The sequence below is a fragment of the Pleurodeles waltl genome, chromosome 11 (genome assembly GCF_031143425.1).
Source record: "Pleurodeles waltl isolate 20211129_DDA chromosome 11, aPleWal1.hap1.20221129, whole genome shotgun sequence".
NCBI lineage: Eukaryota > Metazoa > Chordata > Amphibia > Caudata > Salamandridae > Pleurodeles > Pleurodeles waltl.
Genome location: NC_090450.1, coordinates 165,549,241 through 165,567,759, shown reverse-complemented (window position 1 = coordinate 165,567,759; position 18,519 = coordinate 165,549,241). Strand labels below are relative to the sequence as shown.

Sequence of the window (18,519 nt, the reverse complement as noted above, 5' to 3'; positions counted from 1 at the left end):
CTTGTGCACCTAAAACAAAACAAAAAAGAAAAACAATCAGTGCAATGGCATTTCTACAGTTTGAATTAATCATACAGACAATATGATTTAGTGATGTTATCCTAAAAAATAACATTATTGTATCAATTGTAATCCATACCATACCATAATACCTCAATAACAAGATACAGATTTTAACGTTTTCTTTTGTGCCTCTGAGGCCTATAAGACACCTATGGCAGGCAGAGGGTGAAGGAGAAAATTGAAAAATCTTCAAAAAAATGAATGCTGGTGTGCACCCATGGCAGGCAGGAGGTGCTGGTGAAACTGAGATAATCCTTAAACAAACTGATGCTGGTGTGTACCCATGGCCTAGGAAACCCACACCAGGCAGGGGGTGCAGAGAGTAATGAAATAATCCTTAAAAATGGATGCTGTTGTATGCCTATTTCCTTAGAGACCTATAGCAGGCAGGGGATGCTGGGAAAAATAGAATAATCCTTATAAAAATGAATGCTAGTGTCTGCCGATGGCAGGTAGGAGGTGCAAGAAAAAGTGGAATAATCCTTCAAAATGAATGCTGATGTGCGCCCATGGCAGGCAGGGTGTGCAAAGGAAAACTGAATAATCCTTAAAAAAAAACAGTTCTGGTTTCCGCCTATGGCAGACAGGGATTGCAGGGGAAAATGAAATAATCAATAAAAACGGAATGCTAGTGTGCACCTATGGCCTAAGAGACCTATAACAGGGAGGGGTGCAGGGAAAAATGAATAAGCCTTTAAAAATTAATGTTGATATGCGCCTATGGCCTAAGAGATCTGTGTCAGGCAGGTGGTGCAGGGGAAGATCAAATAATGTAAAAAAGTAATTCCTCACTAGGGACTATGAGAAATCCTTTGAGAAGCAAGGAGGTGCAGGGGAAAATGGAAAGGATGCATATATTATTATGTAAACACAGTACCTATATACTACAATCACCCTCAAGCACATTGAACTGATATCAGGGAAAGAAGTGAAAATAATGAGCACAAATTAAAAAAAAACAGGAATAGCCCTCTTTTATCAATTTCCCAAGAAAATGGCTTTAATAATTAGAAAAAATGGATTTAACACACTGGTTGGCTACACAAAATGTCCACCAGCCACATGTTCAACAACAGCAACAAGAAGGCATGGAAAACAAAGCCCACATGCGGTCCTATGGCAAAAGTACACTGGCTTGGTACATAAAATGACTGCTGGCCCTATGTGCAAACAACAACAACAGGAATGCATGAACAACAAAGTCCACATGCAGTCCTATGGCAAAAGTGCACTGGTTTGTTACACAAAATGGCTGCCGACCACATGTTCCTATAACAACAAGGAAGAAGGCATGGACAACAAAGAACACATGAAGGCCTATGGCAAAAGCACACTGACAACTAAACAAAATAGCCACCAGCCACAAGTTTAAACTACAAGAAGCAAAGAGACATGGACAACAAAAAACACATGCAGGCCTATGGACAATGACTACACAAAATGGCTGCCGGCCTCGTGGCATGGAGGACGAAGACAAAATGGTAGACTATAGCAAACACACACTCACACACGCACAAAATGGGCCACTTGCACAGCAAACAAAGGAGGCAGGGTAAACAAAGAAGAAAACACTACCGGTAATTCAGCAATGCCAAAAACAAAATTTTACTCCATGAAAATACACACCTTTTGCAGAAAAAACATAAAACCACATTTTGCATTTAGTCCAATGCCATCCCTAAATCATAGATGTTTTAAAATAACATATACCGCTGAAACAGTTGTTTCATTATACTCAGTGCCTTGTACTGGATGGATGGGCCGTGGGCTGGCAGACTAGGCCACATGGTTAAATAAATGAATAGAGCACATTTCACAAACATGGACTAAAAGTACTGTGCAATTGTTTTCCCTAATAAAAGCTAAAAAAAAATGAATGCATAAAAAAGACCCATACTGCAACTCCAAGCCACCCACTACAACCACAACCAAATTTAAAATTTTAATAAAATGTACAAATATATACAGGTGCATGTCCTCTATCAAAAGATACCCTTATCCAAAAGTTTTTTTTAACTTACTTGTTGTGATGTCACAATTTAAACTGTAAAATCCAATGGCACATGTAGCAAGAATTGTAGACAAAGAGAGTGATCCTTTCACCTTGAAATTAAAATGATAAGTGACCAGGAGATGGACAAAGCACTGGGAGCTGCCTACGGGACAGGAAGAGGAAGTTGGAGTCTCTTTGGCACTCCCTTTCTGCTAAAAAATAAAGCAAAATGAAAATGTGTGCTTTGTACTACAAAAGTACCTCAACTGTCTGTTTGAGAAGAATATTCACTCAAAAGGTATTTTAAAGTTGAGATTGCTGTTTCTCAAGTAGAAAATTCACTTGAGAAGCAGTCCACCTTCTTGTGACCTCTGGTGTTACAAAACGGTGCTGGAAGGCTCCATGGCGACCAGAAATTGTGCCAGGGGCCGGGAAATCTCACTTGGGCTCGCAAGCCCATGTTGATGGAACCTTGCATTGTTTCTGTGAACATCATGCTGCTTGTACAGCAGAATAATTCTGCCACACACCAATTGGCAGAAACTGGCAGGAACTCGGAATGCGGAATTACTAAATTCTGCAAGTGGGATTATAATTTCTACCGGGGACTAATCCTCTCAGTTTTTGGGCAAGGAATTACCCAGATTGAACAATGTTTTATAGTGATCTCCAATATTAATACTTGATGCCTGCTTCAAACATCAAACAATGTACGCCTAATACAGATAGATTTATTAATTCTTAACTAAGCTGAATACCATGGAGCTTGCAATTTGTAAAGTCTGTTCTTATTACATTTAGTAGGGGCCCCTTCATTGAAAGCTTTAAAGAGGGTTTTGTGATAGCTGGAGACTGCATTGTTAACATTATCAGAACTGAGTATTATCGAAGGACTGAAAGTGTAATGAAAATCCTGGGAACATTTCTCACAACCGTTGTAGCCTTGCTGCCTATGGTAGGCCCAGGAAGATCAAAACTAATAGCAGAGTGATTGGTCCAAACTAAGGGCATTGGGATATCAGTTTCTTGGAGCCTGAAGTTGGTAAAAAGAAGGTCTAGGATGTGGCCTACAGTATGAGTTGGTCTGAGAACCCTCTGTTGCATCCCTCACATTTCCAAATCAGAAAGGAGTTGGCAGACATCAGGATCCAATAAATGTTTGCGTGATAATTAAAGTCACCCGGTACCATGAAATTGTCCATTGAGAGCGGATATGATGCAAGGTACTCAACTAGCTTGTGACTGAAACCTCGCTTAGGGCCTGGTGGACAATAAATCAAATCCCCTCTCCAGGAAACTCTTAAGGTAAATTCTACCTTAAATATACACATCTCAAACCATTGGCAAGAAGCTGTTAAAAATAGAGACCTTTACGGTATCAGAGCATGCGCCCATTAAACTCCCTCCCAACGTTTGCTCCCTATCCAGTCTGATTACCTTATGTTTGTCAGGAAAGGCAATAGGAATACTTGGAGAAACTGGAGGAGGGAGCCAAGTTTCCATAATGAAACAGATGTCTGGGTAGGACAGAAGGTCCCATAGTTTAAGTGCATGTTTGGGAATAGAGCTGAAGTTGTAGTATAAATCTCTGATAGACTGAAGCGTGGGCCCCTGTGAGGTTGGGTGAAATTGGCTTCACGAGTTCCTGCCTGTTTCCCAACACTTATACTCCCTCAAGCCCCCTCAAACTCTTTCCCAGTGCAAACTCCTTTGGGTGCAGCAGAATCGACAGCTACAACATGAGGAAAGATCTTCCTCATTAATGGACATAGTTTAATACAGGCAGAGGTCCTAACCTTCACAATGGGAAGCCTATCTCCAATTAGACATAGTTCCTTCCTAGACTAAGACTGCCTATGCCACTTGATAATATCACTTGCAAAAATGCAGGGGTCTTGGCGACTGTCAATGTTTCGTCACGTATGTGCTTGTCTTTGGCGTGTCTTCAATCAATTAATCAATGAAGGAATATGAACGGAATACTTAAAAAAATGGATGAAAGTGAAAATTCAGTAACTGTATGCCCCTTTGTATTATGAGAGTCTCACCATTAGGAATCGTCATATGTATGTACTTCCTGTGATGTAGACGGGATTAAGGTGTTCCTATAATTCTCTCAGAAGGAGCTGGATATTATTTGCCAACCAGGGGAGACATAAACTTGGTCTTGTATTTCATGCAGTTGTTACTCATGGAAAGCATATAGGGTAACACCAATAAAGATACAAAACTGTAGCATGTTTTCTTGTTTGTTCAACCCCCAACCCTTTTTATAGGGATTGAACCAATATCAATTTACCTAAAAAACTAGCGTCCTTTTGTATGCGACTGAATAGGTGACATTGTTAATGTTTTGGGAAAAATGTGGTATGGAATTATCAATTTGATATATAAATTACATTTATTAAATGTGTTATAGGATGCTGAAATATTTTGTTTTTTTTTATTTGTAGGCAGAGTTTACCGATTTGATTGGGATGGTAGATTACATGGACATTATGAAGCTTGTCATTTCATCTAGAAATGTCCCCGTATTATCCGATGAAAATGTCACAGTGACCAAGACAGCATTTAAGAAAGTTCCTGTTCATTTATATGTTCCAAAAAAGTCCTCTAACACTCAAAGGAGAGCAATGATTTATTTCCATGGTGGAGGATGGTGCATTGGAAGTCCTGGTAGGTACCAAAGTAAAATTATTTCATTTGTAGAAATAGGATAATTAATGCCAATTTATTTTTAATACATTATTTTAAATTCCAAGTAATGATTAAAATGAAATTTCAAAGAGACTGCTGTCAGTTGCATCATTTATCTTATCTCCAAAGTGCACATGTTGCTTTGGCTATATGATATATTCCGTCTCCAAACCTCACTCAGTGACTTCGGGTGAAGTTGAACACCAAATAGTCAGAAGAGGAGTTCGTTCCTCACCCCGGTTATGTTTCTGGGTTCTTCACATGATGATTAAATTCAAGAAGATGCAGCATGATGAATATATAAGAGAAGGTATGGGCGTTCAAGTTTAGCGCACACAAATGAGAGCAGAGGTTAAATCAATGGATAACATGTTGGAGAGTAATAATGTGGAAACCACCTTTAATTCAAATTACGCTGAGGTTGTGAATAGAGTGGCCACAGGGAAAATCATCTGGAAGCCCTGGAGGAGAACCTGCATAACTCATAATCCACAGACTATAAGCAGGCAAGCTGAAATTCTTAGTTATTGGGTACGTGAAGGACAACCCTGGAAGGGCTCAATCATTTAAATTTTGGCGGAGTAAAACTGAATGCCCGACTGGCTTATGAAGTAATGATGCTCCATACAACAATAAAAATATAAAGCAATCAGCTTTATTCACGAACAACTCCGACGCAGTGCTCTCTCTCCCAAGGTCAGCAAGTAACTGCCACGGAGAGAACACTGCCGAACTCACGTATCAAAACATTCCATTATGTTGTCTCGAGGCCTGCAACACGTAGGATCCTCGAGACATACTGCGAGACAGATTACAACACATCTCTTCCCGTTAATATTACAAAGGAAAATAAAACATGTAAAAACATAAACATATAAAACATAAACATAACAGAGGTGAAACTAATAAGAGCCAAGAAAAGAAAAAAAAAATCAAGGCACAAAATCTTTAAGAAAAACAGGTGGTCTCCTAGACCTAATAGGCCTAAGACCGAACAACCTTGAACTAACACCACTGGTGTGTGCAGTCCTCATATTCTCGTTCGTAACTCGACGCTCAGGCATCAAAACACCGCCACCATCACCAGCATCCAAGACCTGACCTTCAAACTGATCATTCACGACCTCACCATCCTCCATCAACATGTAACCTGTACAACTTTCTTCATACTCCCCATTATCCCAATTCGATGCAAATTTAGCCACCCTCCTCTTATTCCATCGTTCTCCATTAAAGAGAACAACATGCCATTTATGCACTTCAAGTACCTTGAATGGCCCTAAGAATTTTGAAGTACCACCCCTTACTCTTCCGGATTTAACCTTTACCCAATCGCCTGGTTTGATTCTGAGATCAACTCGCTCAGCTTTGTCTAAACAATCAAATGTGTTATTAGACTTGCCACAATAATATTGACTACCAGAAATTAACTCTTGCATCCACGATGGTTTAATTCTACCCAAAGGTTTCCTGCCCCTCATGACCTCGAATGGAATCCTTCCAGTACTCACATGTTCAGTGGTGCGATATGCCCATATCAGTTCAGAAATGGCACTCTCAACATCCAATTTATTGACTTTAGCTAATTGTATCCCTCCTTTAATCATACGATTAGCACGCTCCACAATACCATTAGCACGAGGATTATACAAAGCTGTGCGAGCATGTCTGATCCCACACGAATCCAAGTATTCTCTCATTACCCTGGAGGTCAACTGAGTACCATTGTCTGTGATTAACACCTTCGGAAACCCTTCCTCTGTGAAAATATCACGCAATACACCAATGGTAGCTAAGGTAGTAACTTCAGCCATGAATTTGACCACCAACCATTTTGAATGAACATCAATCAAAACAAGAGAAAAGCTTTTACTTCTACTGACCCCTGACAAAGGTCCAATAAAGTCCAAACACACACTGTGCCAAGGTCTTCCAGGATCGCTTATACTACCACCCAGCACTTGTGCCCCAACTTTCAGACGTTTTTCACTCTGAATACACTCACTACACCTTTCTACCCAGCCTACAACATCACTGTCCATGCCTGGCCACCAAAACTCCATTCTGAGCTTTTTTTAGTAAATGTCTGCCCCAGATGCCCTTCATGAGCTATATCAAACAATTTTTTTCTGACACCCATGGGTGGAACTATCTTGTCTCCACGTAGAACCATTTGACCATTTACCTCTGAAAGTTCATCCAGCACTTTGCTATATGGCTGCACTAAAGGAGGAAGAGTACTTTCTCTTCTACCACCTTTCCTTATAAGATCAATCACACACTTCAACACATTGTCCTCGTCCATTGCTGTAAACCACTCTTGCTCATTGACAATTCCACCACTCCAATGAGTAACTTCACATACAGAAGCAACAGCACCTTCGCGCTCACTCTTCAAAACACCATGCTCATCCACCATATGCCAATCAAGTGCCAGACTTGACAGGCAATCTGCCTGAGCATTCTTCCAGCCAGGAATATACTCAATATTATAATTATATTCCTGCAGACGTGAAGCCAGTCTGGCTAATCTCGCTGAACCTTTGCCAGTACCACCAGGCAACAAAATCTTCAACAAAGGCTTATGATCTGTGCGTAGAGTGATCCTAGTACCCCAAATGTATGTACGAAAATACTCCACACCCCACACTGCAGCCAAAGCCTCCCGTTCAATAACAGCATAATGTCTTTCAGTGGTCGTCAAAGTCCGTGAAGCAAAAGCAACTGTCTTTTCAATAGAGTCATGCATTTGTGACATGACTGCGCCTATTCCCGTGGCACTGGCATAAACGGTAATGATGGTATCCTTCTTAGTGTCGAACGGCGTCAAAATGCCAGCACCACACACAGCTTGGTTTATAGAAAGAAAAGCATGTTGTTGCACATTGTCCCAGACAAAACTCGCTCCTTTGCGTAGTAGAGTCTTTAGATCTTCGGTTTGGTTGCAAAATTTTTTACAAATTTAGAATAGTATTCCACTAAGCCTAAAAAAGATCTGAGCTGATCCTTGTCCTTAGGTGCCGGTGCAGATCTAATGGCCTCCAAGAGATCTCTCTTAGGCTTGACTCCAAATTCGGATAGAGTGTGGCCCAAGTATTCAACTTCCTTCACAAGAAATTAACATTTCTCCTTCCGCAATGTCAAGCCACACTCCGACAGTCTGTCTAACAACATTCTCAAAGTTACATTATGGTTAGCAATGGAATCACCGAAAACAAGTGTATCATCTTGGAAGAACAAGACATTCTGCAGTCCGTTGAAGACATTGCTCATCATCCTTTGGAAAACACTCGCAGCCGATGCTAAACCAAAAGGCATCTGGGTAAATTGAAATGTCCCCTCCATGGTAACAAAGGCTGTGAGAGCTTTAGATGCTGGATGAAGTTTTATTTGATGATAAGCATGTTTAAGATCCAACTTGGAAAAATACCTAGCACCTTTGCATAGCAAAACCAATTCACTAATATTAGGTAAAGGAAAGTTGTCAGTCACAATGTTCTGATTTAAACCCCTCAAGTCCACACAAAATCTTAACTTTCCATCCTTTTTTTTTTAAATCACAATAGGCGAAAGCCATTCAGAGGCTTCCACCGGTTCTATAACCCCACTGTCTAGCATTTCACTTAAAAGTGTTTTGACTTCACCTCTAACTGATACTGGCACCTTCCTGACTTTGTACTCCACAGGAACAGCTCCTTGCTTTAATTTGATCTCGTGAACATAACCTTTTAGTACACCCATTTCTTCTTTGAACACATTTTTAGCACAAGACAAAATATTTTCTAGAGTAGAGTCACCAATAACCTTAACTTGAGTGGGAGCACATGGATCAATAGTAATACACAGATCAAACTGATGTTGCCAATCCAAAATAGGAGGACCTGACTCAGATATGTACACTTTGCCCATGACCATCCTCCCATTAAAAGCTATTTCTGCAAGCATGTATCCTATAATATATATTTGTTCTCCTTGGTACCCCCCCAGGTTAATGTCTTTGGGCAATAATCTAGTGAACGGCCACTTGCAAAGAAACAATTCCCTAGGAATAATGGTGTACAAAGAGCCAGAGTCCACCATTAATTCAACAGGCACATTCCTAATGATGAACGTGGCTCTGGGCCTTTGCATTCTTCTTACGCCTACTAGACTAGTGTCAGACCCAGATACATATAGTACACGGTCAACCACATCACTCGCATACGGTTTTTCATCCTCGTCCACAACCACAGCCACTTTCCCTTTGGATACATCCTTCCCCTTGCACACTCTGGCAAAATGCCCTTTACGCCCACATCGTCTACACTCTTTCCCAATGGCAAAACAATTCTTAAAATCAGAAGTGTGAAATCTACTACCACATTTAGAACACAACTTATTGCCAAAAGCACTACCGCTTGTACTACCGCCAGGCATCCCTTTACTTGACTTTCCACCCCACATTCTGGAGGTAACCACAACCTCACTCTCCACACATGTCACATCATCAGAATATTTAACCTCCCTCTTATCCATCAACTTCATACACGACTCAGACTCTTCGACTACTTTTGCAATCTCAATAGCATCTTTCAACTTTGGATCTCTTGCAGCCCACAATCTTTCTTGCATTTTTCTGCTTCTACATTGTACTATAAGTTGGTCCCTAATTAACTCTTCTGTCATGGGGCCAAATTTGCACTTAATGGATAATTCCCTCAAACGAGTAACAAACTCGTCTACTGATTCGCCCTCTTTTTGAGATTGCGTGTAAAATTTAAATCTGCGCATAACCACATTTTCAGTCTTAGCAAATCTCAGTTCTAATCTATGTCTTGCCTCAAGGAACACATCATCTATAGGTTGCCCAGATTGATCACAAGCCTTAGGTAGATATTTAAACACTCGGTGACCTTCATTGCCCAAAAAACTAAGCAAAATCGCTTTTTTTCTGTTAGAAGAAAACCCCGACCCATCTAGCGCTTCCAAATAATTGTCAAAAATTTCGACCCACTCCTCCCATTCGATTGATGGAGCGCCAGGATGCATAAAAAATAATGGAGGAGAGTTGATAGCTGCAGCTGAATTCTCCATGTTCATAAGTAAGAAGAAAGTACGTCAATCACCTTTGAAGACCATAGTCAATATGTGAAACAGCACAAAATTTCCAATATTCAATTGAATCAAGAAGTCTGTGTACAGTATATCCAGTATAGCCAACAGGGGTAAAGAGTAATAAAAAACTAGTAATGATGTCACAATCCTTGCATCACCAAAAATGGCAGACACGCAGGGTCGATGATGTAGACGTGCAGAAAACAGAAGTTGCGCTGTAACCAAAGTGTGATAGACTACGCGTGTTGTAAAAAAAAACCACACGTTCCCACGTTGCTAGGTAACGCGACTAGCACATAAGGGGCTCAAACAGCCACTATAAAACGAAGAAAATACAAAACGTCAGTACCAAAGAGTATAATGAAGTCCAGGATACCTGGATAGCAGACATAGAATTGAATGCAGCTCCGATCAGGACTTGAAATTCACAACTCCGTTATGCGTGAGTCCTGAGCATCCACGACGGGTTGTAATAAGGTGAGTGATCCTCCTGACCTCCTCGTCGCCAAAATGAAGTAATGATGCTCCATACAACAATAAAAATATAAAGCAATCAGCTTTATTCACGAACAACTCCGACTCAGTGCTCTCTCTCCCAAGGTCAGCAAGTAACTGCTGCGGAGAGAACACTGGCGAACTCACGTATCAAAACATTCCATTATGTTGTCTTGAGGCCTGCAACACGTAGGATCCTCGAGACCTACTGCGAGACAGATTACAACAGCTTACATCTGTTCAGATGCCTTCTTTACCAGCAAAACGTGGTAGAAATCCACATGGAAGAGTGTCTCATTAATGGTCCTTCACTTAAGGCTTAGGAATAATATTATCCATGGGAGGTAATGCAGCAATCCATGTAAGACTCAAAGGAAATCATAGACAATGAAATCAATCTAAGTGCCCCCCCCTCCAAATGTTGCTTATGCACAGGTGTGATACTGGATACAACTTACATATCCAGTGGTAATCATGTCAAACCCAATCAGGCTAGAATCCATTTACTTTAAATATAATTTGAGGGCTTAAAGTATGTTACATTTGCCAATATTGCATTAGTAGCTTTCATACGTTAGTTGCATGAACTACCCTAATTAAATTGGACAGTGAAGATTTTGTTGAAATAATTTAAACCCACAGAGAAGTCTTTAAGATATGGCAATTTGACAAAAGAATTCACAGTTATGTTAATGCACTGGGTTCAGTTTCATAGAGCGCTCTGAAGCACTTGAATGTCCCGCCTTGGGGAACTGCAAATACATGGCATACTGAGTTAGAGAGGGTGTGTAATTATAGGTGTCTTAGGCCACAGGAAGAATTAGTTGGTCCTGGCTGGTAAGCACCCCAGTGAAGGGCAGCCAAACATAAGCAGGAAAAAGAATCAGAAAAAGGCAAACTCCATTTGATTAAAATGTATCTTGTGGAACAGAACTGGTCAACATTTTTTAAATCTTCAAATGCACTAAACTGTTTGCAATCTTTTGATCATTATGGCTTCAAAATGCTGGTGTAATACACCAGAGGATCAGTCTTTTTCTCTTGATGCCAAAAAAGAGTCTACATATGACATGCAATTGAGCACTGCATGAAATATGGCACAGTGCCAGAGTTAATAATTCTCCTTCTGATTATGTCATTTACAGAATTCACCCTAAATCTGGCTGTTCTTTATCAAGTAGAGCTGTGTCACAAAGACAAATCTGATCTGTCTAGTTCAGGCTTTGAACTTTATCCAGTACAGATTCCAATAGGTGGACACCAGCCCATGGGTCAAATGGTTTTCTTTTGGTAAAACACCCCAAGTCACATGAAGATATATCATGTGATATACCACTTGGCTCTTTGCTTCTGTCTGTTTTTCTTTGTGTTGCAATTTGAGAAAAAGTCTTATCACACTATTTCAATAATTATGGCATTTCACCAAAATGCTATGTTTTACACTGGCTCTCCCCATACACACCCTCCTTTGTATCCATTAGCAAGAGGATGACAAAATATGAGGATCAACTATCAATGTAAAATATGTGATGCACAAGATGGTTGATTAGTGGCTGCTCTTTGTGGTGTTTTGGATGCTTCACAATGTGCCTCACTTAGCAGCCCTTGCATAAATCCTTAATATACCTGGACCCAGGTTTAGAAGAGTAAAGGCAGGCTGGCAATTCCAGTGTCCACTATACTGACTTTTAAACAAATAAGTTAAAAAAGACTGATCCTGTATTAACAGCCATGTTAGAGAACATGGATTTGAGTTGGTTAGATAAATCTAAATGTCTAGGTAACTGGAGAGGTGCAATAATGTATTTACTTTACAAAGACCTTTCTGCTGGAGCACCTGTTAATTATAGGTCAATTTTACTTTTAGACACTCAGGCAAATGGTATGCAGGTCTACTGTTACAATTATCAGAAGGGTGGGCTGCAACGCACAACATAATTCCACACTACTAAACACACTTTTATTCAGACTGTTAAACAGGAGATAACATAAAAGCTTTACCCAATCATGTTCATGATCAAGTGACAGAAAGGTAGCACAGGCTTTATGTCTGTTGAACTGTCAAGACCTATAACAAATTTCGGGGTTCATAATCACTAGAATAATCTAGTAATAAATGTGAATAAATATAATGAGGTAATTTGTAGGAATAAAGAGAAGCCCTTAGAGACCTCGGCCCTATTCACAAACTGCATGTTGGCACTACAAAAGGTACTACAATAATCTATTATCAAACCTATGTGCAGAGTTTATTCCTACGCCTCTCCAATCTTTTTCTGTGGGAAAATATCCTCCCTGAATGCGGACTGTCTTTGCAGACCCAAGTAGAGGTTCTTTTATTAAATGTGAGAGGGACAGGAGGTGGAAAATATATATATATATATATATATATATATATATATAGAGAGAGAGAGAGAGAGAGAGAGAGAGAGAGAGAGAGTGTTTCTATAGTGCATAGTGCATAGTGCACCCCTGATGACCCTGATGAGAAGGCAGTGGAGCACTGTACATGGTCTAAGGCAAGGTTTAAGTTGGCAAGTAATGGGAGAGGTAGTTGAGTTATGCATTTTAGGGTAGACTTCTTTAAAGAGGAGAGCCTTCAACTGTTTCCTAATTTGGAGCAGCATTATACAGACACAAGAATGTTGTTCCAGATCCTGGGTGCATAGATGGAAATTACCTGTTGTCTTATGTTTTTGTTTTTTAAACTTCTGAGCATGGGTAATACCCATGACTAAAAGGAAGGCTAATAGAATTAAGGAAGCTTTTAGGGAGGGAGGCTACCCACTCACGAGAGACTATGCTTGTTTCTATTCAAAATGACACTTTTAATGGCACTTCAGCCACAAAGGGAGTTAAAACAGTAGTACGGGACTCGAGCTCAGAGGTGGATTAAGTTCAGCACCACAAATGGCCAACCACTAGTTTTGCAACCCACTCCCATAGAAATCAAAGGAGTTAGTTAAAATCCTATAAGGAATACGATGAAACTAAATAAAATTAACTAGTTTGAAATATGAAAAACTATAATTTAGGATAATAAATATAAACAAAGTACATATTTTTTAATTTAAATAGAAAATATTATATTTAAGAGCCATTTTTGCATTTAAAAAGTAATGCAACAATACTTTAAAAAAGAAAATATGAGAAAGTGACTATTAACTCATTCTATACATCACTTTCAGTAAGTATTAGTGAATAAGAAAAATAATTGTTTGACTTTAGGTGGAAATATATTTTTTAATATAATCTTGAAAAAAACTATTTGAAATGTATTTAATATCTTTTAAATAGTCAGTTTTAGACTAAATGTAGTTAATAGTGCTGTAGCATTTTTTTCTATAGATCTACAACTTAAATAAATATATGAGACAATTTAACATTAATATTTTACGGAAAAAATATTTTAACAAACGTTTTCAAGTTGATTTCTTTTGTTTTACTTTTTCCTATACTTTACCACAGGGAGACTATGCATTTGGGGTGGAGAGCTCTGCATGGCAAAGTATATGGAAAAGTCCATTATATTTCACCTTAGTACATCAGATTATATCAGTGTATTGAGAAATATTTGTTAATAGTGCTAGTTTTATAAAAAATGAACATAGAAACATGTTGTTCACCTTGACAAGAAGTAAACTAAGAGACAAGCCAATTGTCATGTGGGTCACTCATCATAGTTTACTAAATCAGACACAAGAGAAGGTTTTCTACATTGCACAGCTGGAACTCATATATTTCAAGGTACTCTTTCAAGTGATGATGAAGAAATAGAAAGCAGACTGAAACAAAACTATTGCCTACAATCACACAGTGTGGTGTAGTGGGAAGCCAGGATTGATCTCAGGGTTTCTGACTTCACATTGTGCAATTCTATTTCACTTCAATATAATAATCAAGTTGACTCTTTTGTACACTTGACTCTCCGAAGGTAGCAAAACCAAGCAGGGAAGGCTTACCCCAAGGTGCGGTAGAGAGATAGAGATTAAGTACAGTATTATCAAATCTATGACTCCTCTAGAGACAACAGGCTTAATGTAGAGGGCTGAACAGAATTAAACTATCAAAATATCTCAATGACACTCTGCCCACACCATGTACATGCTTTGCTTCCCCTCTTCCCACCGTACATCCCCCCACCCCCCATGGCTCACTTCCACCCTGGTCGCATACATTTGGCAAACCACAGACCATTCTCTTAGAGCTGTAGAAAAATGTTTGCCGGTACCCATGATATATAGCAATATCATTTAATATTATGTGCATTTTAACTGATATAAGTTGTAATATTAAGCAGATCACCATGATTTGGAACTTAGAAACTCATCTGAACGTAACCCTGATAGCAAGGACCAAAGGTGGTTCACTACACATTGTTATCATACCAGCAATTTCAAGACCTATAGTTTCATATTGTATAATATTCTAATGTACTGTTTTGTTCTAGGTCACTATTGAGACCTATGTCTTCTGTTCTTAATGTGTTGATCCAACATGTTTCTTTCAATTCTAATCTTTTGGTGTCTATCTTCACCTATATGACCCATTACAATAATTTGGATCCCACGTATTTTTATTTTCATAATCTCATTTTTTATTGTTGTGTAGCCATTTTATTTGTAGCTTCATACACGTTATTTTAGCAAACTAGGCCTGTCACTGTGCACTTTAAGCTAGACATATTTTATTCAGCTTTGTTTTATTATTTTAACAATAGCCAAATTTGTGGTCTTATTTTATTTTCTCTATCTAGCTGTTCTTTGCCTAGGCCAGCACTGCGTTCTTAAACAAGACATTTCTTTCACTCTTTTCTCAAGGCTGCAGTAAGGTAGGTTGCCGGCAAAAGTGGTACGCTTTGTCTCTAATGTTCATAGAAACATACACACTCTTATGTGGTGCTCCTTTCTTGGAACATCAGCTGTTTTATTATAAAAACACCATTTTGACCCATGTACGTTAGAGGGAGATTCCAACCAGATGACCACAACTGTATGCTGATTGCTCAGTGCTTTGCTGCAGCTGCTTATGTAGACTACAGGCCTCTTGCTCAGGTATGAGGAATTATGTCTTCCCAGGGGAAACTGAAGGGCAGAATTAGAGCTTACCATGCTGTGCTCTAACATAGCCTCGGTAGGAGCTATTTTTAACTATTGAAGTGACAATATGGTAGCATTATTTTTATGCTTTACTCTCCTTGTCACAATATTAATCCTGTCATGCTTCATACACCTAGTTATTGCAATCCATGCTTTATTATCTATGGTGTAGTTACTTCAATCAAAGTTTATTGAACTATATTCTGACTCTGATTGTCCTTACATATGTGAGACTAACGGATGAGATCTGAGTGACCACGATTTCCCTGAGGAGTCAATTGTGTCATGCGCCCGGTTGCCCAATCATCCTTGCTCTTGGGTGGAGATGACGCACCGCTAGTTAGGTGGAGCAAAACCCAGATTAGGCCGACAGGTGTCACCTACAGTGGGTTCAGACTGTCTCTCACAGTGCAAGTGATTCTGCCGCCAAAATCCAGTAGTCTCATTATGATAATGAAAGCCTACGCAACACTATGTCTGTGTTCACAAAATGTACTGTAATTGGGCACTTCATATGCTGTTTTTCTATATCATTGCTGTATTCCTTTCATTTAGCATTTAACTGCCTTTTTATAGCCACAACATACTGTTTTCACATATATATAATGTAATAAATGCAAGAAATGTTATTACAGTTTATGAAACCAACCTTTATTTTCAAAGGATTTGCTGTTATCATGTTTTATCAGAAACATATTTGAAACACATATATTTATCAAATTTGTAGCACCTATTAGGTTAATTGAATAGTGATGTTGAGAGGGCTTTGAGTGTATCTGTAGGTATCACTATGACTCAAAACAGTTTTGAGAGTTGCAGCTCTCCTGAATCTAATTCCAGGGTTGTTAGAAATGGGGTCTTTGGTTGGCAGTCAGGGTACCCCCCTGTCCAAGCAAGGACCCACACTCTAGTCAGGGTAAAGGAGAATCACTCTCAGTTAACCCCCACTTACCCCCTTGGTAGATCTGCACAAGCATGCAGGATTAATTTCAGAGTCTAGGTGTAAAATATTTGTAGCAACACACACAGTAACTCAGTGAAAACACTACAAAATGACACGACACAGGATTAGAAAAATAGGTAATATTTATCTAAACAAATCAAGACCAAAACGACAAAAATCCACCATACACAAGTCAAGTTATGAATTAAAAAGCAAAAAGAGTCTTAAATCCTTAGAAAACAGTGCTAACACCGTTAGCGTGAAAAAGTACCTGGGTTGCAGCAAAATAACACTGTACGGGCAGGTGTGGGTTGGAAAACATCAGCGATGCGCTGATTTCTCACACACAGGCGACATCTTGCGTCGTTCTTCCTCCAGTGGGGTTGGTGTGCATCGTTTTTCATCTTCGCAGGAGAACGATGCGTTGATCCGGACAGGCACCTCGGGTCCACACAGGCTTTGCGTTGGTTTTCCGCACACAACGAGGTTTGCATCAAAAATCCGGTCGCACAGTACCAGCAAACCGCACTATGTGGGTTGCGACGTTAACAGCCTCCGTCAGCGGGTGTTGCGCATCATTTATCAAGCTGCGTTGCATCGATCTTCCAGCCGCAATGCAAGTGGAGTGTAGGTTTTAGCCGCAAAGCTGGCGGCTCGTCGTTTCTCTGCTGTGTCTCGGAAGGTGAGTCAAAAATGTCCCCACACAGCAGTCTGTGCGTGGATTTTCAGTCTTTGGCTGACAGCTTCACATTTCAAGGGCACAGGAACTGGATAGGGCACCACTTGGCAGGGCAGGAGTCTCAGCAGAGTCCAGGTGCTGGCAGGGGAAGTCTTTAATGACCCTGAGACTTCAACAACAGGAGGCAAGCTCAGGTCAAGCCTTTGGAGATTTCTTCACAAGCAGGAAAGCTCAACAAAGTCCAGTCTTTGTCCCCTTTCACAGGCAGAAGCAGCAAATGCAGGATAGCTCCACAAAGCACAGTCACAGGCAGGGATTCACTTCTCCCCAGCCCTTCAGCTCTTCTCCTTGGTAGAGGTTCGTCTTGATTTCCAGAAGTGATCTAATTTTCCAGGGTTTGGGTGCTCTTCTTATACCCATTTTGGCTTTTGAAGTAGGCCTACTTCAAAGGAAAGTCTCTCTTGTTTGTAAGATCCTACCATGCCCAGGCCAGGCTCCAGATACACACCAGGGGCTTGGCGACTGCATTCTGTGAGGGCAGGCACAGCCCTTTCAGGTGTAAGTGACCACTCCTCCCCTCCCACCTGCACAGATGGCTCATCAGGATATGCAGGCTACTCCCCAGCTCCCTTTGTGTCACTGTCTAGAGAGAGGTGCAAACAGCCCAACTGTCAAACTGACCCAGACAGGGAATCCACAAACAGGCAGAGTCACAGAATGGTTTAAGTAAGAAAATGCCTACATTTCCAACTTTATTAAAATATGTATTTTCAAATTGGGAGTTCAGAGACCCTAAACTCCACACGTCCATCTGCTCCCAAGGGGAGTCTACACTTTAATCATATTTAAAGGTAGCCCATGTTAACCTTTGAGAGAAATAGGCCTTGCAACAGTGAAAAACAAATTTGGCAGTATTTCACTGTCGAGACATATAAAACACATAAGTACATGTCCCACCTTTAACATATACTGCACCCTGCCCATGGGGCTACTAGAGCCTACCTTAGGGGTGTCTTACATGTAAGAAAATATAACATACACTGCACCTTGCCCATGGGGCTACCTAGGGCCTACCTTAGGGGTGTCTTACATGTAAGAAAAGGGAAGGTTTAGGCCTGGCAAGTGGGTAAATTGCCAAGTTGAATTGGCAGTTAAAAACTGCACACACAGACAGTACAGTGGCAGGAGTGAGCCATGTTACAGGGCTACTAATTTGGTTGGAACATCCAGTGCTGCAGGCCCACTAGTATCATTTGATTTACAGGCCCTCGACACCGCTAGTGCACTCTACTAGGAACTTACCAGTATATCAAATATGCCAATCATGGAAATCCAGTTACAGATATATTTTACATAGGAGCACTTGCACTTTAACACTGGGTAGCAGTGGTAAAGTGCCCAGAGTAACAGAAACAGCAAAAACAGAGTCCCGCACACATCAACAACCCGGGAAACA

The 18,519-nt window shown here is 40.2% G+C and overlaps 1 protein-coding gene across 1 annotated transcript in view; it reads left to right on the top strand.

The window, feature by feature from the left end:
- LOC138265532 (arylacetamide deacetylase-like) overlaps positions 1–18,519 on the top strand; it is a 116,584-nt gene that overhangs the window by 40,924 nt on the left and 57,141 nt on the right. The window contains exon 2 of the mRNA XM_069213337.1: positions 4,510–4,732. Coding sequence (XP_069069438.1) covers positions 4,510–4,732 — 223 coding nt within the window. The remainder of the gene's footprint in view (positions 1–4,509; positions 4,733–18,519) is intronic.